Source organism: Oncorhynchus nerka, linkage group LG8, assembly GCF_034236695.1.
Source record: "Oncorhynchus nerka isolate Pitt River linkage group LG8, Oner_Uvic_2.0, whole genome shotgun sequence".
NCBI classification, from domain to species: domain Eukaryota; kingdom Metazoa; phylum Chordata; class Actinopteri; order Salmoniformes; family Salmonidae; genus Oncorhynchus; species Oncorhynchus nerka.
The window spans coordinates 20,368,538-20,394,403 of record NC_088403.1 but is presented as its reverse complement, the minus strand read 5'-3'; the positions used below and the strand labels follow the sequence as shown (position 1 = coordinate 20,394,403).

General features: G+C 45.5%; 1 protein-coding gene across 1 annotated transcript in view; it reads right to left on the bottom strand.

Moving 5' to 3' along the window:
* LOC135572881 (staphylococcal nuclease domain-containing protein 1-like) overlaps positions 1 to 25,866 on the bottom strand; it is a 126,590-nt gene that overhangs the window by 83,451 nt on the left and 17,273 nt on the right. The window contains exon 2 of the mRNA XM_065021503.1: positions 1,527 to 1,668. Coding sequence (XP_064877575.1) covers positions 1,527 to 1,668 — 142 coding nt within the window. The remainder of the gene's footprint in view (positions 1 to 1,526; positions 1,669 to 25,866) is intronic.

Sequence of the window (25,866 nt, the reverse complement as noted above, 5' to 3'; positions counted from 1 at the left end):
ACTGCCTTGTTCAGGGGAACAGTGGGTTAACTGCCTTGTTCGGGGGAACAGTGGGTTAACTGCCTTGTTCGGGGGAACAGTGGGTTAACTGCCTTGTTCAGGGGCAGAACGACAGATCTTTACCTTCTCGGCTCGGGGATTCGATCCAGCAACCTTTCGGTTACTGGCCCAAAGCTCTAACCACGAGGCTACCTGCCGCCCCATGAACAGGAGGGGGAGTGAGATCCCCACCCACCCCTACCTCGTTATGGAACACACACTAGTGAATGCGTGATTGAGTGAATGACCGAGAGAGAAAGAGAATGATTGAACCAATTAAAGCAAAGTGTCTTTGTGTCTGTGTGATGATGCAACACGCTCATTAACCCCTGCTCTGTCCAACCAACTCCTCGTTCCCACGAGGCATGGGACCAAGTACACAGTCACATTGAATCACAGCCTCCCGTCCTATTCAAGGAGCCAAAAGGGGATAGGCGCTGGAGCCAGCCTTTGGCAGACTCCTCTACGGCTGTAGTGTGTAGTGTACACACTAACCAGCGTGTTGTTAGACACAGGGCTATGCATGAGACGCCACACACACCGTTCCAGCTATGTTGTGTCTGAACACATTACTCAGACAGAAGAGTGTGTGTAGAAAACATTGGTAAGAATATTAACGGTAAGAATGTTTATTTTTAAAGGAGAGCCTAAAAGAAAGACGTTCCTTAACATTGTAGATGTCTAATGCCTTTGGGCTGTGGATGAGTGGAGGGGGTTGAGTTTGGGTCAGCTAGAAGAATGATAATGATATAAAATGTGAGGGTTGGTTCTCTCTGTCAATGGCAGGGGGTTGGATGGGTTAGTAGTAATTACATGAGTGGCTGGCCATAGTGCTGCTTCACTGGGCTCGGGCTAACAGGCCTACATAAACACACTGTCGCTCGCAACACACACACACAGAATGCAAACAGACACAGACAGAAACACAAACATGCAGACAAACACACACACAACCTTGGCAGCCCACAGAGAGAACAATGGTGGCCATTAGTACAACAGCAACAGTAGATGCTGTGCACTAGATCACCTCTAAGCTCAGAGGGCTAAACTATGGACCTCTCCTTACACCGACCCATAATGCATGGCACACGGAGAGCGAGGGGAGGAGGGTGATGGCGGGTGCAGACACGCCAAAACACCTGGGATTGTTATTTATTCTGTCTCAAATGTTCCCTCCCTCCACTGGGGAATGACAGAATAATCTGCTGATTTATTCCAGTCTTTCAGTAGTAAAAACAAGCGGAAGGTTGGTGTGTTTCTCTGCAGGAAGGTGGAGGATGCAGAAGGGAGACACATGTGAGAGCAGAGAGAGACCGTCTGGGCTGTGGGGCAGAACTGCCCGTCATCCATGAAGTCAGCCTCCAACTAGTCCTGTCTCTCGCGCACGCGCACACACACACACACACACACACACACAAAACACAAACCAAAACAACCCAGTCAAAATATCAGACAACAAACTCTCTCTCCCCCCCACACACACACACCTGTCTCCACGTCCTGGGTGTAGAAGTGCATGGTGTCCGTGATCTCGGTGACATATACAGCTCTGTAGTTGGCTGTGCGCTCTTTCTCCTCCATCACGTGCACCACCTCCTCCACCTTCTTCTCCTCATAGTTGGCCCAGATCTGAGGGGGGGAGGAAGGTCACATGATTAGGGTGAAGCATGACAGAACACTCCCTGTTCTTATGTGTAATATAATGATATCATTAATATGAGGTCTTTCTCGTTAAATTGGGGATCTACTTGTAGGACAAATTAAATAATATACAGTCCCCTGTCTGACTGAAGACCACAGCAAAAAGGACATTTGTCATGTCTAAACCTCCAGCTAAGCATGCCAGTTCCTTATTATATGTCACATGATCAAACATCTAACATACTCAACACAAACCCAAACATCAAACTACTACTTTAATCACTGCCAACTCCAACAGAACAATTCATTTACACTCCTAAATGACTCCCATTACGTGATTCAGGGCCTGTTTTGATGCCAAAGGGAAATACAGTCTAGAACAAATAACCCCTAGACCGGAGAAACATGGGTCTGTTATCTAACAGCAACACCAATCCCCTGTGGGACAACCTCTCTCCCTCTTTCCCTCTCTTCACCATCCTCTAGAGTGTTTTTGGTGTGGAAACCAGGTCAGCTCCTCTCCAAGGTTGGCCCTCTGTCGGGAGGGCAGGAGGCTCATTAAGGGAAGAGTGTTCCGCTTGGGGCCACAAATCAAACACTATGGTCGACGCTATGGACGCACAAACACACACGAAAACACACACATGCGCGCATGACAACAGCCACACACACGCGTGTGAGGGACAGGATGACAAGAGCTCCCTAATCATCTCTCCACCAGCTGATGTTCTGAGGCTCCTGCTGATGGGGGTCACTGAACCCCACTACCAGGGAGAACAAGTGGAACACAACTTCACAACAACTAAAGTCTCCTTTCCTTGTGTAACACCACAACACATCTGGTTCTACTCCTTTCATTTCCACCGCAGGCTGTTGTGTTTACTTGGAGGTAATCCAAAAAAACTAACAAGTTTGTGGTATTTATATAGTGTAGTGATTTCAAACCAAATTTGATTTGTCATATGCTTTGCAAACAACAGGTGTAGACTATCAGTGACATGCTTAAAGGCCCTTCTAACAATGAAGAGAGATTTATTTTGAAAAAGTAATAACACGAGGAATAAATACAATGAGTAACGATAACCTGGCTAAATACACAGGGTACCAGCACCGAGTCAATGTGCAGGGGTACAAGGTCGATATTACGATGTTCGGTAAAAGTTATTACGCATAGATAATAAACAGCGAGTAGCAGCAGCATGTGAAGAGAGTGAACGTATGTGTGTTTGTGTGTGTGTTTGTGGCATCAATATGTATGTGTGTGCACGTTGTGTGTTTGTGTGTTGGAGTGTCGGTGTAGTATGTGTGAGTGTGTGGTAAGATTCCAGTGAGTGTACATCGAACCTGTGCAAGAGAGTCAGTGCAAAAAATAAGAATGAAATAAAGCAGCTTTATGGCTTGAACCTGTTCAGGAGCATTCTGGTCCCAGACTAGGCAGCCTTATGGCTTGAAGCTGTTCAGGAGCATTCTGGTCCCAGACTAGGCAGCCTTATGGCTTGAACCTGTTCAGGAGCATGCTGGTCCCAGACTAGACAGCCTTATGGCTTGAACCTGTTCAGGAGCATTCTGGTCCCAGACTAGGCAGCTTTATGGCTTGAAGCTGTTCAGGAGCATTCTGGTCCCAGACTAGGCAGCCTTATGGCTTGAAGCTGTTCATCAGCATTCTGGTCCCAGACTAGGCAGCCTTATGGCTTGAAGCTGTTCAGCAGCATTCTGGTCCCAGACTAGGCAGCCTTATGGCTTGAACCTGTTCAGCAGCATTCTGGTCCCAGACTAGGCAGCCTTATGGCTTGAAGCTGGTCAGGAGCCTTTTAATCCCAGACTTCGTGCTCTGGTACCTGCTTGTCACCAGCTTTTAGCAGCTGGCTAATTATTTAACTGTGTGGTATCATCAGCTAATTACCTTCACAAGGTCTCTCTCTGCCTCCCTCTCCCCCTCTCCCCCTCTGAGCAGTGTTACATGCTGACTAGACCAGGCACGGACGTGAGTCTGCGTGTGCCATCGTGCACATGTTGATTTTGTCCATCCACACCAGATGCGATCAGGACACGCAGGTTAAAATATCAAAATCCACTCTGAACCAACTATATTAATTTGGGGACAGGTCGAAACACATGAAACATTCACGGCCATTTAGCTAGCTAGCTTTGTTGCTAGTTAATTTGTCCTGAGATATAAACATTGGGTTGCTATTTTAAATTAAATGCATAAGTTCTTTTTTTCTGGGTCTTTGTAGAATTTTGACCCATTTTAAGTCACATGTGTTCTCTACTGAGACATGTAATTCACTGATAAAAGAGGAAACCTAGTTAGTTTCCAGTAATCTCTCCTCCTTCAGGCTTCTTCTTCTTCTTTGGACTTTATATGGCGGTTGGCAACCAACTTTAAGGTGCATTACCACCACCAACTGGACTGGAGTGTGGAACTCAGTTCATCTTTCAATCACCCACGTGGGTATATGATCCTAAAAACCAATGAGCAGGTGGGAGAGATGAGACTTGCATGCACGTCAAGCGTTAAAACCAAGTTCTATTTTAGCACTTGGCTATGCAGACGCTCATTGACGTGTGCGATCAATTTGGATGAAATTACTGAATAACATGTATGTGTACATTTATTTCGCAATGCTGGCGCATGTAACGTGATGCGCGGTGTGGTCAGCATGTTAGCATGGTAGGCTAATTACACTCAGCGTTCTATAGGCCTTTTTCGGCATGCTAGCATTAACCAATTACATCTGACGTATGCAGCGTAAGACATTTACAGGCCCATTTCACTACTGCAATGAGTCGTGCTAGTGAATCGGCTTACTGCCTGCTACCTTGAATCATTGCGAACAAATATTTATTATACAACAAGTGACACAGTGCGCCAGCCAAGCGAGCCTTGGCGGGTGCCCTGCCCACCTGGAGACAAAAGACTGGGTCAAACCACCCAATTACATTCAATTGCTTCTTTGTGGTGCCAAATAAAGGGAAGGGATATATTTTTTGTTAAATAATTTTGTGGATTCGACTGACCAGGAGTTAATTAAGACCCAAACATGGCCACACTTCACAAACTTCCACTTGTCTTTTTCCCTCTTTTTCTCCATCCCTCCCTTAGATATTAATGGATTCAATACCCACAATGCAGTGGGGCTTCAGCAGAGGGTAATGACATGTCCGGGCTTTTAATCAAAACTGCAGGACCAATCCGAGTGACACAGATTAGCGTGTCACTGTTCATTACCGTGGCAACTGTCACCGTGGTGGCGGGGGTTTGGGAGTCGTTCATGGCGATTCAGGCCAAGTGACCTCTGACACGTTGGCCCACGTCACGCCGCCACAGTGGCAAGGGAACAGGAGGAGAGAACACACACAGAATGCCAATCACAGTGCTTCTTTCACAACGACTATGCAGAAGTGGCCTTCCACATGGTGCTCGCCCACATAAACATTCTCCCCCGCTGTGCCCTAGGTGGATGACCTTCCGTGAGCAACCGACCATTCCTGTTTGTTCCACTTGAACGCAGGTATGTGACTGCTGTTGCTGCTTGGACACAGAGACGTGAGAGAGCGAGAGGAGCTAGGGTTTCCGAGCTCCCTGTGTCCGGCTCCAAAAAGCAAAGACAGCAAATCATCAGTCCTCTACTCCTGAAAAGGAAAACTGTTCTATATGGACAACAACAGTGTTCCAAAAGGAGTACAACAACAGTGTTCCAAAAGGATATTAACAGTCTTTCAAAAGGAGGACAACAACAGTGTCCCAAAAGGAGGACAACAACAGTGTCCCAAAAGGAGGACAACAACAGTGTCCCAAAAGGACGACAACAACAGTGTCCCAAAAGGAGTACAACAACAGTGTTCCAAAAGGAGTACAACAACTGTGTTCCAAAAGGACAATAACAGTGTTCAAAAGGACAATAACAGTGTTCAAAAGGACAATAACAGTATTCAAAAGGACAATAACAGTGTTCAAAAAGACAATAACAGTATTCAAAAGGACAATAACAGTATTCAAAAAGATAATAACAGTATTCAAAAGGACAATAACAGTATTCAAAAAGACAATAACAGTATTCAAAAGGACAATAACAGTATTCAAAAAGACAATAACAGTATTCAAAAGGACAATAACAGTGTTCAAAAAGACAATAACAGTATTCAAAAGGACAATAACAGTATTCAAAAAGACAATAACAGTATTCAAAAGGACAATAACAGTGTTCAAAAAGACAATAACAGTATTCAAAAGGACAATAACAGTGTTCAAAAAGACAATAACAGTATTCAAAAAGACAATAACAGTGTTCAAAAAGACAATAACAGTGTTCAAAAAGACAATAACAGTGTTCAAAAAGACAATAACAGTGTTCAAATCAAATCTAGTGGTTAGCAGATGTTAATGCGAAATGCTTGTGCTTATAGTTCCAACAATGCAGTAATAACCAACGAGTATTCTAAGGTCCACATGGCATGGGGTTTAACATGGGTTAATCATGCTATGCTAGTAAAGCATGAATAGTCAGTAGTGACAAATGGTAAGAGATAGCTGAACCAAAGCCTAAGGGTGAACTGTGCCTTGCAGATGTCACAGCCAAACCCCTTGAGGTACTGAAGAGTAGACTGACTGTTTTACTAAAACCACAACCGGCATTATAAACAAATGTGCAAAGAAATATGAAAATGAACTAACTAATAACGAACAAAGTTAAAAACACTGCAGAGTGTGAAGAGAGGAAACGTGAGTCTGGAGGGGCTTGCAGCAGTACTGGAATGGAAGGTCATTTAGAATGTCCTGGCAGGCTAAGAGACATTACATTCAGAAAATTCCCTTTTTCACACACACACACACACACACACACACACACAGAACCAGGGGGATGGGGACATTGGGAACATTGATTAAAGGTGACAGCATGTCAATTCCAATAGAGTGTGTTCGGCCCGGGGGAGACCAAATCTCCATCAACACCCAGAGCACAGACACACACACACTAGTGCATACTCACACACACACTCACTGGGGCATACAAACACACACACACAAACAAGTACACACTCACTGGTGCATACTCACACACACACACTGGTGCATACTCACACACACACACTGGTGCATACTCACATACTCACACTGGCGCATACACACACTGGCGCATACTCACACTGGCGCATACTCAGACACACACACACACACACACACACTGGTGCATACTCACACACACACTGGTGCATACTCACACACACACACACACTGGTGCATACTCACACACAAAACACTGGTGCATACTCACATACTTACACTGGCGCATACACACACTGGCGCATACTCACACTGGCGCATACTCACACTGGCGCATACTCACACTGGCGCATACTCACACTGGCGCATACTCACACTGGCGCATACTCAGACACACACACACACACTGGTGCATACTCACACACACACTGGTGCATACTCACACACACACACTGGTGCATACTCACACACACACACTGGTGCATACTCACATACTCACACTGGCGCATACACACACTGGCGCATACTCACACTGGCGCATACTCACACTGGCGCATACTCACACTGGCGCATACTCACACTGGCGCATACTCAGACACACACACACACACACTGGTGCATACTCACACACACACACACACACTGGTGCATACTCACACACTGGTGCATACTCACACACAGGTGCATACTCACACACACACTGGGGCATACTCACACACACACTGGGGCATACAAACACACACACTGGGGCATACAAACACACACGAGAAGAGTGAGATGAGGGTAGTAGGTTGCACAGACAGACACACACACACACACACGTTGGATGAATCCACACTGCTGTCATTGTCTGTTCTACACTACACAGTGAACTATCACTCGAGGTAGGACATGGCCATAGACCACATCAGCTTCACTCTAAACCATTTCCAACAACCCTGCTACTCCTTCTCTGGTGTAGGCTATACACTAGCGTACTTGTCTCATACTGGTTTTATCAAACTACTCTACCCAGAAGCCTTTGCCCTAAACTTCAAGTACTTCGCTTGCAGCCTGTTGAAACAAGTTTTCAAACCTATCACACAATGAAAAGTACAGCACTATTCATTAGCAATTGAGGTAATTGACATTTTGAAAATACGCAGCTGTGGAACAGCTAGTCATATCTGTCTAGAGCTGGAGGAGAACATGAATGTAGGGAGAGCGTATGGAGCAGCCTCTCTCCAGTTACACCACCCACATATGTAGCTTCATTGTTAATTCATTATTCAATAGTGCTCTGCAAACAATACAAATCAATACAAGTGCTTGTTATTAATAAAAGTGCCCTTTGCAGATCAATCTAAGCCTCTATTACGTTCCTAATGAAGGGGCCTTGAGAAGTGAATGCCTCACTAAAGGATAAGAGCGTCTGCTAAATGACTTAAATGTAATGTAAATGTAAATAAATGGCTGCTCTCTGGTCATGTTTCCCTTCGAGTCTACATCTTATATGATGAGTGAACCTCGAACGTTCGTCACCAAACACTCAGAGAAAACAAACTGAGCCCAAACTCTGCTTGTTTGATGGGAGACACGAGACAAAGCCCCCCCAAGAAGATTCAATAAAGTAAATATAGGCTACATGTTCACCTGAACATCAAAACATTCAGACCTAGTTCCCAATCCCACATTCAATAACAAAGTCGCACCATTCCTCCAATTCAATCATCCAACGACAAGGTATTCACTCAGGTCAGGACATAACAAACCACTACCTCTTCCCCACTAGACTTGATTGGTAAACCAATTCCAATACCAGGCTTTCTTTACAATGTTGAGCACAACGTTGTATTAATGAGTAGTGATATTAGGTTGATGGGGTTGGCGGGCCTGTGGGTGACCCCGGATTCCTCTGGCTCAACCGTTGCCACGGTGTGTCGAGGGAACTATTCGAGGCTGGAAAAGACGAACCAGCCTGGCGAATCAGAGTGCCACTCCAGCCAGCCAATCCATCCCAGCACTACACCACTCAACCTAACTAGGGGCTCGATAGTGCAGCTGTGATGCATTCCATGTAAGAACACGGTCCTACGCAACCTAGGCCTGGTACGCGGTCGCCAACACAATGACAATCCACACAACGCTTTCTGTAATGGAGATGCGATCTAAGTCTACTATTCATTCATCAGCCACATAGAATATGAATGACAATGACATAAATGAATACAATCATTGTATTTGTATGGACAACACACTCTGGCAAGCCGTGCGTATTTGTATGGACAACACACTCTGGCAAGCCGTGCAACGCTTACTGTACATGACAGTGTGCAACACCTAGACCCACACAACACACATCGATGACCTGTGGTGTGATGGAGTAGTGCGCAATTTACTGATGACGCTTTACATACATGTGTACAGCCATGTTAATGAACTGTTAGGAGGACAGAACATGACGTCTATACACAGTGCATCAATCATGGAACAGCTGTATTAGTAATGACTAGAAGCATGTTTACAGGAATTATTATCACTGGTAAATGTTTGAAAAACATGCACAGTGGGGGAGGAATCTGTAAAGTGCTTGGCTGATTGGCACATGGGAGGATATGAACAAGACCAATATCTACAGTGTGTGTGTGTGTGTGTGTGTGTGTGTGTGTGTGTGGAGCCAGACTGTGCGTTTCTAAAATGCTGTTTTAATAAAACCATCGATCAAAAACAGGGAGGCATAAAATCCCTTCTCACTTGTCTTAAGGGCAAATGTTAATTTTTCAACCATCTGGGTGATGAGAGGGGTGGTGGCTGGTGGAGCTTAGAGAGAGATAGGGGGTTGACCATGACTGATTCGATGACAAAGACCGATGTTCTCGTCAGGTAACACACGGGGAGATGTGGGTTGAACGGTGAATTATTTGACTGATTGCAATCACTTAAGGTAAAAACACAATCCTCTGATCAAGAAGAGCGCAGAGCAGGTGCCTCGTAGCAATTTTCTTATTTGGTGCTTATCATATTTCCTCCGGACCCAACAATGAAAGAAAACCACAGGGCTTGACTCTGATTGGATGGGTGCTTGATTGACAGGTGTCATTGGGGACCTACACACCAGTACACTGGGGACAACGGTAAAATGTGAGGACATTTGACAGGCGGTATGATATATGGAGGAGACCTGGTTATCCTAGAACATTAACCCAATCACCAAGGTTAACAGGGGGAGGTTAAGCGAGAAGGGTGGATGTTTGTGTGGGGTTTTAACCTCACTGTCTTGACCACAACACACACACACACACACACACACACACACACACACACACACACACACACACACACGGCCTTGGGAAGAAAAGGGAGGACAGGAGGGTGAGCTAGGACAGTACCTTCACACACTGGAACAACACAATAACACGCTGGCTTATTGGCTCTAAGAACACACTGATAAACACAATAGCCCAACAGAGGCCAATTTAAGAATACTATACTAGGGCTGGGCCCTAGTATATAATCCCAACACACTAGGGCCTATATACATACCAATCCCCACACACTAGGGCTGGGTCTATATACAGTGCCTTGCGAAAGTATTCGACCCCCTTGAACTTTGAGACCTTTTGCCACATTTCAGGCTTCAAGCATAAAGATATAAAACTGTATTTTTTGTGAAGAATCAACAACAAGTGGGACACAATCATGAAGTGGAACGACATTTATTGGATATTTCAAACTTTTTTAACAAATCAAAAACTGAAAAATTGGGCGTGCAAAATTATTCAGCCCCCTTAAGTTAATAATACTTTGTAGTGCCACCTTTTGCTGCGATTACAGCTGTAAGTCGCTTGGGTATGTCTCTATCAGTTTTGCACATCGAGAGACTGAAATTTTTTCCCATTCCTCCTTGCAAAACAGCTCGAGCTCAGTGAGGTTGGATGGAGAGCATTTGTGAACAGCAGTTTTCAGTTCTTTCCACAGATTCTCGATTGGATTCAGGTCTGGACTTTGACTTGGCCATTCTACCACCTGGATATGTTTATTTTTAAACCATTCCATTGTAGATTTTGCTTTATGTTTTGGATCATTGTCTTGTTGGAATACACATCTCCGTCCCAGTCTCAGGTCTTTTGCAGACTCCATCAGGTTTTCTTCCAGAATGGTCCTGTATTTGGCTCCATCCATCTTCCCATCAATTTTAACCATCTTCCCTGTCCCTGCTGAAGAAAAGCAGGCCCAAACCATGATGCTGCCACCACCATGTTTGACAGTGGGGATAGTGTGTTCAGGGTGATGAGCTGTGTTGCTTTTACGCCAAACATAACGTTTTGCATTGTTGCCAAAAGGTTCAATTTTGGTTTCATCTGACCAGAGCACCTTCCACATGTTTGGTGTGTCTCCCAGGTGGCTTGTGGCAAACTTTAAACAGCACTTTTTATGGATATCTTTAAGAAATGGCTTTCTTCTTGCCACTCTTCCATAAAGGCCAGATTTGTGCAATATACGACTGATTGTTGTCCTATAGACAGAGTCTGCCACCTCAGCTGTAGATCTCTGCAGTTCATCCAGAGTGATCATGGGCCTCTTGGCTGCATCTCTGATCAGTCTTCTCCTTGTATGAGCTGAAAGTTTAGAGGGACGGCCAGGTCTTGGTAGATTTGCAGTGGTCTGATACTCCTTCCATTTCAATATTATCGCTTGCACAGTGCTCCTTGGGATGTTTAAAGCTTGGGAAATCTTTTTGTATCCAAATCCGGCTTTAAACTTCTTCACAACAGTATCTCGGACCTGCCTGGTGTGTTCCTTGTTCTTCATGATGCTCTCTGCGCTTTTAACGGACCTCTGAGACTATCACAGTGCAGGTGCATTTATACGGAGACTTGATTACACACAGGTGGATTGTATTTATCATCATTAGTCATTTAGGTCAACATTGGATCATTCAGAGATCCTCACTGAACTTCTGGAGAGAGTTTGCTGCACTGAAAGTAAAGGGGCTGAATAATTTTGCACACCCAATTTTTCAGTTTTTGATTTGTTAAAAAAGTTTGAAATATCCAATAAATGTTGTTCCACTTCATGATTGTGTCCCACTTGTTGTTGATTCTTCACAAAAAAATACAGTTTTATATCTTTATGTTTGAAGCCTGAAATGTGGCAAAAGGTCGCAAAGTTCAAGGGGGCCGAATACTTTCGCAAGGCACTGTACATACCAATCCCAACACACTAGGGCTGGGTCTATATACATACCAATCCCAACACGCTAGGGTGGGTCTATATACATACCAATCCCCACACACTAGGGCTGGGTCTATATAGATACCAATCCCCACACACTAGGGCTGGGTCTATATACATACCAATCCCCACACACTAGGGCTGGGTCTATATACATACCAATCCCAACACACTAGGGCTGGGTCTATATACATACCAATCCCAACACACTAGGGCTGGGTCTATATACATACCAATCCCAACACACTAGGGCTGGGTCTATATACATACCAATCCCCACACACTAGGGCTGGGTCTATATACATACCAATCCCCACACACTAGGGCTGGGTCTATATACATACCAATCCCCACACACTAGGGCTGGGTCTATATACATACCAATCCCAACACACTAGGGCCTATATACATACCAATCCCAACACACTAGGGCTGGGTCTATATACATACCAATCCCCACACACTAGGGCTGGGTCTATATACATACCAATCCCAAAACACTAGGGCTGGGCCTATATACATACCAATCCCAACACACTAGGGCTGGGTCTATATACATACCAATCCCAAAACACTAGGGCTGGGCCTACATACATACCAATCCCCACACACTAGGGCTGGGCCTACATACATACCAATCCCAACACACTAGGACTGGGCCTACATGCATACCAATCCCAACACACTAGGGCTGGGTCTATATACATACCAATCCCAAAACACTAGGGCTGGGCCTACATACATACCAATCCCCACACACTAGGGCTGGGCCTACATACATACCAATCCCAACACACTAGGGCTGGGCCTACATACATACCAATCCCAACACACTAGGGCTGGGTCTATATACATACCAATCCCCACACACTAGGGCTGGGTCTATATACATACCAATCCCAACACACTAGGGCTGGGTCTATATACATACCAATCCCAACACACTAGGGCTGAGTCTATATACATACCAATCCCCACACACTAGGGCTGGGTCTATATACATACAAATCCCCACACACTAGGGCTGGGTCTATATACATACCAATCCCCACACACTAGGGCTGGGTCAATATACATACCAATCCCAACACACTAGGGCCTATATACATACCAATCCCAACACACTAGGGCTGGGTCTATATACATACCAATCCCCACACACTAGGGCTGGGTCTATATACATACCAATCCCAAAACACTAGGGCTGGGTCTATATACATACCAATCCCAACACACTAGGGCTGGGTCTATATACATACCAATCCCCACACACTAGGGCTGGGCCTACATACATACCAATCCCAAAACACACTAGGACTGGGCCTACATGCATACCAATCCCAACACACTAGGGCTGGGTCTATATACATACCAATCCCAAAACACTAGGGCTGGGCCCTAGTATATAATCCCAACACACTAGGGCCTATATACATACCAATCCCCACACACTAGGGCTGGGTCTATATACATACCAATCCCAACACACTAGGGCTGGGCCTAGATACATACCAATCCCAACACACTAGGGCTGGGTCTATATACATACCAATCCCAACACACTAGGGCTGGGTCTATATACATACCAATCCCCACACACTAGGGCTGGGCCTATATACATACCAATCCCCACACACTAGGGCTGGGTCTATATACATACCAATCCCAACACACTAGGGCTGGGTCTATATACATACCAATCCCAACACACTAGGGCTGGGTCTATATACATACCAATCCCAACACACTAGGGCTGGGTCTATATACATACCAATCCCAACACACCAGGGCTGGGTCTATATACATACCAATCCCCACACACTAGGGCTGGGCCTATATACATACCAATCCCAAAACACTAGGGCTGGGTCTATATACATACCAATCCCAACACACTAGGGCCGGGTCTATATACATACCAATCCCAACACACTAGGTCTGGGTCTAATCATACCAATCCCAACACACTAGGGCTGGGTCTATATACATACCAATCCCAACACACTAGGGCTGGGTCTATATACATACCAATCCCCACACACTAGGGCTGGGCCTATATACATACCAATCCCAAAACACTAGGGCTGGGTCTATATACATACCAATCCCAACACACTAGGGCCGGGTCTATATACATACCAATCCCAACACACTAGGTCTGGGTCTATATACATACCAATCCCAAAACACTAGGGCTGGGCCTATATACATACCAATCCCAACACACTAGGGCTGGGCCTATATACATGCCAATCCCAACACACTAGGGCTGGGTCTATATACATACCAATCCCAAAACACTAGGGCTGGGCCTATATACATGCCAATCCCAACACACTAGGGCTGGGTCTATATACATACAATCCCAACACACTAGGTCTGGGTCTATATACATGCCAATCCCAACACACTAGGGCTGGGCCTATATACATATCAATCCCAACACACTAGGGCTGGGCCTATATACATACCAATCCCAACACAATAGGGCTGGGCCTATATACATACCAATCCCAACACACTAGGGCCGGGTCTATATACATACCAATCCCAAAACACTAGGGCTGGGCCTATATACATACCAATCCCAACACACTAGGGCTGGGCCTATATACATGCCAATCCCAACACACTAGGGCTGGGTCTATATACATACCAATCCCAAAACACTAGGGCTGGGCCTATATACATGCCAATCCCAACACACTAGGGCTGGGTCTATATACATACCAATCCCAACACACTAGGGCTGGGCCTATATACATACCAATCCCAACACACTAGGGCTGGGCCTATATACATACCAATCCCAACACACTAGGGCTGGGCCTATATACATACCAATCCCAACACACTAGGGCTGGGCCTATATACATACCAATCCCAACACACTAGGGCTGGGCCTATATACATACCAATCCCAAAACACTAGGGCTGGGTCTATATCACAGCACAGGAAACCGCTGAGCGCCCACTCATCCAAGAGGTATAGGGTGTAGTAGCACCTGGGGTCAGCTTTTAATATTGTGCACTAATGGATTGGGGGAGGGGAAGCTGATCCCAGATATGCCATATAAGTAAGACTTGATTATTTTCAAAAGGCTAAACTCCAATGCCCACCCACCACACACTTAAACCACACAGATACACACAGCGGCGGTCTAACAAGCCGTGAGCGCTAACAGCCCTGATCCCTTTTCCCCACACAGTCTCTCCCAGACAACATCGAAATCTCCAGGACAAGACGGGAGAGAACGCAGAGAGACCTGGATGTGGTTACTTAGCAAATAGATTATGCATTAAAACTGAACAGGTGGTGCGGCTGGTGGTAAGTATTGGGGGGGGTGAGCAGCTGGGAATTTAAACAGACAGAGAGCGAGAGAGGAGGGTGAGTGAGATGAGGGCGGCGAGATTGAAAGAGAGAGAGACTCTCCTTAGCCTCTCATATCACAGCCAACAGATGTCCGTAGACGGTCAACAGCGGGCGGCGGCTGGACGAGCAACGGTGGGCTCCTCAACCCCTGACTTACATGACTCATTTCAGAAAATTACCCTTACGCTCTCTCTGGTTGTAGCCCTTTTAACTTTTTCAAATTGACACAGGAGCTCATCCACCGTTCACTTTACTGGTTCTGGGTTAGCACTTGGCGCTTGAGTGCGAAGGAGTTTACTGTGGCGGACGCTATCGCCACCTGGATACCGAGGTGACCACAGCATGGTGTAACCATGGAAACAGGAGGAGAAGCATGCATGCGGAAAAATCTTGTGACACATGCAAAGATGAAGACACACATGAAGACACACACACACCTTTGTTTTGATGCGACCCGGGCTCTCTCCATCATTCACATGAACACACACTTCTCCCTCTTTTACACACACATACGTTAGCCCACTGGGGGAACCATTATAACACATGGAGCCTTATGCAACGCGGCCGTTTTCTGCTAGCGGTGTCTAACGGCGGTCATTAAGGCCGGGCTGCATCACATCCGGACGTGATAGGGAGTCCCATAGGGCGGCGCACAATTGGCCCAGCCAATTGTATCACCACTCTCTTCCCAGTGTATCACCACTCTCTTCCCAGTGTATCACCTCTCTCTTCCCAGTGTATCACCTCTCTCTCTTCCCAGTGTATCACCTCTCTCTCTTCCCAGTGTATCACCACTCTCTCTTCCCAGTGTATCACCACTCTCTCTTCCCAGTGTATCACCACTCTCTCTTCCCAGTGTATCACCACTCTCTTCCCAGTGTTTCACCACTCTCTCTTCCCAGTGTATCACCACTCTCTCTTCCCAGTGTATCACCACTCTCTTCCCAGTGTATCACCACTCTCTTCCCAGTGTATCACCACTCTCTCTTCCCAGTGTATCACCACTCTCTCTTCCCAGTGTATCACCACTCTCTTTCCCAGTGTATCACCACTCTCTTCCCAGTGTATCACCACTCTCTTCCCAGTGTATCACCACTCTCTTCCCAGTGTATCACCACTCTCTTCCCAGTGTATCACCACTCTCTTCCCAGTGTATCACCACTCTCTCTTCCCAGTGTATCACCACTCTCTCTTCCCAGTGTATCACCACTCTCTCTTCCCAGTGTATCACCTCTCTCTCTTCCCAGTGTATCACCACTCTCTCTTCCCAGTGTATCACCACTCTCTCTTCCCAGTGTATCACCACTCTCATCCCAGTGTATCACCACTCTCTTCCCAGTGTAGCACCACTCTCTTCCCAGTGTATCACCACTCTCTCTTCCCAGTGTATCACCACTCTCTTCCCAGTGCATCACCACTCTCTTCCCAGTGTATCACCACTCTCTTCCCAGTGTATCACCACTCTCTTCCCAGTGTATCACCACTCTCTTCCCAGTGTATCACCACTCTCTTCCCAGTGTATCACCACTCTCTTCCCAGTGTATCACCACTCTCTTCCCAGTGTATCACCACTCTCTCTTCCCAGTGTATCACCACTCTCTCTTCCCAGTGTATCACCACTCTCTCTTCCCAGTGTATCACCACTCTCTCTTCCCAGTGTATCACCACTCTCTCTTCCCAGTGTATCACCACTCTCTCTTCCCAGTGTATCACCACTCTCTCTTCCCAGTGTATCACCACTCTCTTCCCAGTGTATCACCACTCTCTTCCCAGTGTATCACCACTCTCTTCCCAGTGTATCACCACTCTCTTCCCAGTGTATCACCTTCTATCTATCTAGCAGCAGAGTGGTTTTTATGACCCTGGTTCTGCATTCTCTCTCTCCCCCTCCCTCTGAATAAAGTGGGTTGAAAGTAACACTTCTCCCACTACATCCCCCATAAACCTGCTGGCTTATTGTGCGTGTGCACAATGTCAGACATCGGAGAGAGACGGTAAAAGGGAGAGAGAAAGAGAGAATAGAAAAAAAAATAAACAACCTCAGAGAGAGAGAGAGAGAGAGAGAGAGAGAGAGAGAGAGAGACAGAGACAAGTTACATGTACAAATATGCAATTAAAAGCCAATTAATCAACCTTTTAATTAAACGACTACTTCACCCAGGCTGCCATGGCAACATGGAGGGGAGATGGCGAGGAGCTTACAGTCTCTCTTAAGAAAGAGAGAGAGAGAAAGAGAGAGAGACAGACAGCGACAGACAGAGACAGACAGAGAGCGACAGAGAGACGACAGAGAGAGAGACAGAGAGAGAGAGAGAGAGAGAGAGAGAGAGAGAGAGAGAGAGAGAGAGACAGAGAGAGACAGAGAGAGACAGAGAGAGAGAGAGAGAGAGAGACAGAGAGAGAGACAGACACAGACAGAGAGAGAGAGAGAGAGAGAGAGAGAGAGAGACAGACAGAGACAGAGACAGAGAGAGACAGAGAGAGAGAGAGAGAGAGAGAGAGAGAGAGAGAGAGAGAGAGAGAGAGAGAGAGAGAGAGAGAGAGAGAGAGAGAGAGACAGAGAGAGAGAGAGAGAGAGACAGAGAGAGAGAGAGAGAGAGAGAGAGAGAGAGAGAGAGAGAGAGAGAGAGAGAGAGAGAGAGAGAGAGAGACAGAGAGACAGAGAGAGAGAGAGAGAGAGACAGAGAGAGAGAGACAGAGAGAGAGAGACAGAGAGACAGAGAGAGAGAGAGACAGAGAGAGAGAGAGAGAGAGAGAGAGAGAGAGAGAGAGACAGAGACAGAGAGAGAGACAGAGAGAGAGAGAGAGAGAGAGAGAGAGAGAGAGAGAGAGAGAGAGAGAGAGAGACAGAGAGAGAGAGACAGAGAGAGAGAGAGAGAGAGAGAGAGAGAGAGAGAGAGAGAGAGAGAGAGAGAGAGAGAGAGAGACAGAGAGAGACAGAGAGAGAGAGAGAGACAGAGAGAGAGAGAGAGAGAGAGAGAGAGAGAGAGAGACAGAGAGAGAGAGAGAGAGAGACAGAGAGGTAGAGAGAGAGAGAGAGAGAGAGAGAGAGAGAGAGAGAGAGAGACAGAGACAGAGAGAGAGAGAGAGAGAGAGACAGAGAGAGAGACAGAGAGACAGAGAGAGAGAGAGAGAGAGAGAGAGAGAGAGAGAGAGAGAGAGAGAGAGAGAGAGAGAGACAGAGACAGAGAGAGAGAGAGAGAGAGAGAGAGACAGAGAGAGAGAGAGAGAGAGAGACAGAGAGAGAGAGAGAGAGAGACAGAGAGAGAGAGAGAGAGAGAGAGAGAGAGAGAGAGAGAGAGAGAGAGAGAGAAGAAGATGGGGATCATTTTAATTATTTATTTCACTTTTGTATTTATCTATTTCACTGGCTTTGGCAATGTTAACATATGTTTCACATGCCAATTAAGCCCCTTGAATGGAATTGATAGAGAGAGGTACCGGAACAGGGAAAGGAAGAGAGCTAAAGAGTAACAGAACATATAGAGAGTGAGGGATAGAGACTAGTGCAGCGACAGAGATGAGAAAATGCTGAAGACAGAATGGCCTGCTTAAGTAACTCAGTTTCTCCTTTAGGCAAGAGGGAGAGAAAGAAAGAGAGAGAGAACGAGAGGGGTAGGCAGAGCTGGTCTGATTAGCACATAATAACGTGACCCATTCACCAAACTTCAATGGGGGGGGCTAACACGGTCAGACCCACATCAGCTGGTTTGGGTCATTGAGCCAAATGCTGGTTCTAAATGGGAGTAAGTCAGGTGACTAAATAGTCATGTGTGTCTGGAATTATCAATGGGGCACAGAGTAGCATGTTAGAGTGCCAGAGCAGCCGGTAAGAAAGCTTGGTACAGGCACTGGTATGATGTGTTCCCCTTCACCTACTGGGGAATTACTACTTCCTCCCTCCTTGATTGGCAAGTGGGAACACGTATGCAGAGACGAGACCAGACAAGGACACACACACACACTAGGCTAGCTAATCCAGACAGGACTACCTCTTCCACACTTTCCTCCCTCCATCCATCCCCTCTTTCCTCCATAGACCGGGGGACAGTGACAGCATATGAAAAAAGGCCCATTTATTCTTGCATTAAGGAATGGCGTTTTCTGTCAGCTCCTAACCCCCTCCCCCTCACTCTATGGTGTGTGTTAGTGCATGTGTGTGTTAAATAGGTATGTGTGTGTGTGCTCCTCAATGTGTGAGGAAGTGAAAGCGAGTGCAGATTTACGGGCGGCTATAAAAGCCCCCATGGGGCCCCCAGAGGGGTCTCCCAGAGGGGAGAGGTGGAGAGTGACCGTGTGATTGATGCTGTCAGGACCTTAACTTAACAGCCTGCTACAACTCTGGAGGGGATGGACTGTCAGGGCCCGGGCAGTAGTAGGTGAAAAAACATGTCGAGAGACCAACAAAGGAGGCAGGCAATCACACTCTGATACAGATGGACACGTGGCAACACAGATAGGCCTAACAATGAACACACACACAGGTAAAACAATGACAAGTCCAACTCAATGCTCTCGCAATAAATGCCCCTATCGAATGAGTACAGTTAGTTAGTGAGTGAGTGAGTGAGTGAGTGAGTGAGTGAGTGAGTGAGAGGAGAGGGGAGAGAGAGAGAAATGCATTTAGGAGTGGAATTGGCTGAGGATCTAAGAATAGTCCTAGCCTTCTACAGAGGAGGGCCCTCTCTCTTAATCTCTTGGTGAGAGCAGGTAATAAAGAGAATTGATGACCCCCCCAGCTAAAAGCTGTCTGGGAGGGGGGGACCTCACAAAACCACACAGGATGCAGTCTTTACACATGTCAGTCTGTGTGGTGTTCGTGTTAAACCCCAGAACAGACTGGACATGGAAGCAGGAAGTGCATTGCAGTACTAGGCACCACTGCCTGTGGCCTAGCTACCTAGTGTAGAGGAGAGGCAATTACCTAGAACTAAACGTGTTAACTTTGTACTCCCTGTAGTTCTCATATTGATACACTAAACAAAAATACAAACGTATCATGTAAGGTGTTGGTTTCATGTTTCATGAGCTAAAAGACCCCAGAAATGTTCCATATACGCAAAAAGCTTATTACTATCACATTTTATGCACTTATTTGCTTACATCCCTGTTAGTGAGCCTTTCTCTTTTTCCAAGATAATCCATCCACCTGGCATACTGTATCAAGAAGCTGATTAAACAGCATGATCATTACACAGGTGCACCTTGTGTTGGCGACAAAAAAGGCCAGGTTTGTCACACAGCACAACGCCACAGATGTCTCAAGTTTGAGAGAATTTAGCAGTATGTCCAACTGGCCTCAAAACCGCAGCCCACGCCAGCCCAGGACCTCCTTATCCTGCTTCTTCACCTGCAGGATCGTCTGAGACCAGCCACCCGGACAACTGATAAAACAGTTGGTTTGCACAACCAAAGAATTTCTGCACAAACTATCAGAAACGTCTAAGGGAAGCTCATCTGCGTGCTCGTCGTCCTCACCAGGATCTTGACCGGACTGCAGTTCAGCGTCGTAACTGACTTCAGTGGGCAAATGCTCACCTTCGATGGTCACTGGCACGCTGGAGAAGTGGGTTCTTCACAGATGAATACCGGTTTCAACTGTACCAGGCAGATGAGTGGGCGAGAGGTTTGCTGATGTCAACATTGTGAACAGAGTGCCCAATGGTGGAGGTGGGGTTATGGTATGAGCAGGCATAAACTACGGACAACGAACACAATTGCATTTTATCGATGGAAATATGAATACACAGAGATATCGTGATGAGATCCTGAGGCCCATTGTCGCGAGGCCCATTGTCGCGAGGCCTATTGTCGTGCCATTTAAATTGACTGATTTCCTTATATGAACTGTAATCTTTCAAATTGCTGCGTTTATATTTTTGTTCAGTGTATTTATATCAAATCCAAGTATACAGCAAAACACGAATTACCTCACTCTCCAAATGTACATGCACTGTACCCACCTAGCTGGCACAAACAAATCATAAGATGGTGATTATTATGGCAACCATTGTGTTGCAGTCAGGAAACCTGATCTAACGTTACCTCGGTCCCCACGGGAGTGCGGTGGCATGAGCTGCCCAGCCAGCATCAGAGGTGTCAAAGGCAACTAGCGCCTGTCAGAGCCGGTTTACGTGACGTGGTGGGGGCCATTTTGAGGCAAAGTCACATAAGGTGCCTTAGTCTTCAGGAGGACTGAGTGACTCATTAAAGTGGAACTAATTAAAAGCGGGGTTGAGACGCTCCCAAAAGCAGGAGGGAGCATTTAAATGGCGCCCCGGAGAAACAAATATTTAGCATTTCATTAAAGGGAAGAACAAGGAGGGAGGGAGGGAGTCGTACTGCCCACCCGTATTAAAACCAGTTAAATGTAGCTGGGAGAGGAGGCCTTAAAACATGTCATGTCCAAGTGTGTGTGGTGTGTGTGTGTGTGTTCATGCTTGTGTGTTTGTGTGTATTTGTTTGGCGATTGCCCACACTTTTTTAATTACAGACGGGCGATTAGAGAGGACACCTGAAGCGAGGAAGAGAATGGAGGGTCCTGATGTTTTCGTGGCGCTGCCTCTACACTCACCAAAATGCCTAAATGTTAGCGTACCGCGGGGAAATGTCAGAGGCAACTTCCATTATGCAAGGAAGGGCGCCGTGAGGCCCGTGTGACCAACACATCACCGCCGCCACGACCCAGGGCTAATAAACAGCCACGCTAATATACAGCTATGTTTGTTGAACGTTATAGAAACCCTGCAAAAACTGTTAAATTGCAGACACCACAAACCGTTTGTAGGTTGTATAATTCACCATCACTACCCTGAAACAGGCCTGAGTAATAAACAACACAATTCTAGTGTTACAGCAATGTTGCCAACACGTCAAAAAGCCCAAAATTAGTTTAACGATTTCATCCCATGTAATTCTCCAGGTGTTAGTGATGGAAAACTAAGATACAGACAAACAAAAATGCAACATGTGGCACATTCATCACATGTCCAAATCTATTGAATGGTGGTGATAGGTGGAAGGGGCTGAGGGGCGGGATTAAAGAGCTCATGTTCAGAAATATATTATTGTTGTGTGATTGATGGATATAAAAGTACCATGTAGATAAAATACATATGTAACATACACACACACACACACAGTACATAAATACAGTTGAAGTCAGAAGTTTACATACAATTTAGCCAAATACATTTAAACTCAGTTTTTCAAAATTCCTGACATTTAATCCCAGTAAAAAATTCCCTGTTTTAGGTCAGTTAGGATCACCACTATTTTCAGAATGTAAAATGTCAGAATAATTGTTGAGAGAATGATTTCAGCGTTTATTTTGTTTCATCACATTCCCAGTGGGTCAGAAGTTCACATATACTCAATTAGCATTTGGTAGCATTGCCTTTAATTGTTTAACCTGGGTCAAATGTTTTGGGTAGCCTTCCACAATAAGTTGGGTGAATTTTGGCCCATTCCTCCTGACGGAGCTGGTGTAACTGAGTCAGGTTTGTAGGCCTCCTTGCTCACACACACTTTTTCAGTTCTGCCCAAACATTTTCTGTAGGATTGAGGTGAGGGCTTTGTGATGGCCACTCCAATACCTTGACTTTGCTGTCTTTAAGCAATTTTGCCACAACTTTGGAAGTGTGGATGGGGTCATTGTCCATTTGGAAGACCCATTTGTGACCAAGCTTTAACTTCCTGACTGATGTCTTGAGATGTTGCTACAAAATATCCACGTAATTTTCCTACCTCATGATGCCATCTATTTTGTGAAGTGCACCAGTCCCTCCTGCAGCAAAGCACCCCCACAACATGATACTGCCACCCCCATGCTTCACGGTTGGGATGGTGTTCTTCGGCTTGCTAGCCTCCCCCTTTTTCCTCCAAACATAACGATGGTCATTATGACCGAACAGTTCTATTTTTCTTTCATCAGACCAGAGGACATTTATCCAAAAAGTACGATCTTTGTCCCCATGTGTAGTTGCAAATCGTAGTCTGGCTTTTATATGGCGGTTATATGGCGGTTTATATGGCGGTTTATATGGCCTGTCTCAGCCTCCAGTATTTATGCTGCATTAGTTTATGTGTCGGGGGGCTAGGGTCAGTTTGTTATATCTGGAGTACTTCTCCTGTCCTATTCGGTGTCCTGTGTGAATCTAAGTGTGCGTTCTCTAATTCTCTCCTTCTCTCTTTCTTTCTCTCTCTCGGAGGACCTGAGCCCTAGGACCATGCCCCAGGACTACCTGACATGATGACTCCTTGCTGTCCCCAGTCCACCTGGCCATGCTGCTGCTCCAGTTTCAACTGGCCTGGGCCCTAGGACCATGTCCCAGGACTACCTGACATGATGACTCCTTGCTGTCCCCAGTCCACCTGGCCATGCTGCTGCTCCAGTTTCAACTGTTCTGCCTTACTATTATTCAACCATGCTGGTCATTTATGAACATTTGAACATCTTGGCCACGTTCTGTTATAATCTCCACCCGGCACAGCCAGAAGAGGACTGGCCACCCCACATATGCTCTCTCAAATTCTCTCTTTCTTTCTCTCTCTCTCGGAGGACCTGAGCCCTAGGACCGTGCCCCAGGACTACCTGACATGATGACTCCTTGCTGTCCCCAGTCCACCTGACTGTGCTGCTGCTCCAGTTTCAACTGTTCTGCCTTATTATTATTCGACCATGCTGGTCATTTATGAACATTTGAACATCTTGGTCATGTTCTGTTATAATCTCTACCCGGCACAGCCAGAAGAGGACTGGCCACCCCACATAGCCTGGTTCCTCTCTAGGTTTCTTCCTAGGTTTTGGCCTTTCTAGGGAGTTTTTCCTAGCCACCGTGCTTTTACACCTGCATTGTTTGCTGTTTGGGGTTTTAGGCTGGGTTTCTGTACAGCACTTTGAGATATCAGCTGATGTACGAAGGGCTATATAAATAAATTTGATTTGATTTGATTTTGGAGCAGTGGCTTCTTCCTTGCTGAGGGGCCTTTCAGGTTATGTCGATATAGGACTTGTTTTATTGTGGATATAGATATTTTTGTACATGTTTCCTCCAGCATCTTCACAAGGTCCTTTGCTGCTGTTCTGGGATTGATTTGCACTTTTCGCACCAAAGTACGTTCATCTCTAGGTGACAGAACGCGTCTCCTTCCTGAGCGGTATGACAGCAGCGTGATCCCATGGTGTTTATACTTGCGTACTATTCTTTGTACAGATGAAAGTGGTACCTTCAGGCGTTTGGATATTACTCCCAAGGATGAACCAGACTTGGAGGTCTACAATTTGTTTTCTGAGGTCTTGGCTGATTTCTTTTGATTTTCCCATGATGTCAAGCAAAGAGGCACTGCGTTTGAAGGTAGGCCTTGAAATACATCCACAGGTACACCTCCAATTGACTCAATGTTGTCAATTAGCCTATCAGAAGCTTCTAAAGCCATGACATCATTTTCTGGAATTTTCCAAGCTGTTTAAAGGCACAGTCAACCATAGTGTTTGTAAACTTCTGACCCACTGGAATTGTGATACAGTGAATTATAAGTGAAATAATCTGTCTGTAAACAATTGTTGGAAGAATTACTTGTGTCATGCACAAAGTAGATGTCCTAATCGACTTGCCAAAAACTATAGTATGTTAACTTCTTAAGGTATAGGGGGCAGCATGTTCACTTTTGGATAAATAGCGTGCCCAATTTCAACTTCCTGCTACTCATGCCAAGAATATAAAATATGCATATTAGTAGTAGATTTGGATAGAAAACACTATGAAGTTTCTAAAACTGTTTGAATCATGTCTGAGAGTATAACAGAACTTAAGTAGCAGGCAAAACCCAGAGGACAAACCGTTCAGATTGTTCTTTTTTGAGGTCTCTGTTCAGTGAGTTCTCATTGTGCAACGATATTTCTTAAGCACTTGTTTTCAGTTCCTACCGCTTCCATGTCACCAGTCTTTGGAATTTGGTTGAGGTTATTCCTTTGTGCAATGAAGAAGTATGGCTGTCTAGGAAATGGGTAACACTGTTGAGAGTTGCGCAAGACTTGAAAAGTAGCGTTAGTTTCCTCTCGTCCTCTATTGAAAACAGATAGACCCGTCTGCAACTTGATCGATTATTAACGTTTAAAAATACCTAAAGTTGTATAACAAAAGTAGTTTGAAATTTTTTGGAAAAGTTTACAGGCAACATTTGAGATATTTTGTAGTGACGTGCAATTTGGAAGCAGTTTTTTTCTGGATCAAACGCGCCAAATAAATGGACATTTTGAATATATATGGACGGAATTAATCTAACATTTTTTTTTAAATAGATGTGTCTTTCAAAGATGGATGGATGGGTTAACCCAAAAAAATGAAAGAAAATCCAAATAAAAAAATACCAAAAGTCATTAGAGCGACATAAACAAATGTATTTGTTGATTTCCCATAAATGAGGAGCATAACCATCTATGAGATTATGGTTGACCTAATATGATCTAGAAGAAAAATGAAACGCACACCTATTAAGACGAGGTGCTGGCTAGCGGAGTAGAAACTTGAAAATAAAAGAGAGCCGCACACTCTTGGAGCTCAGATGCAAAAATGTAATACCAACGTTT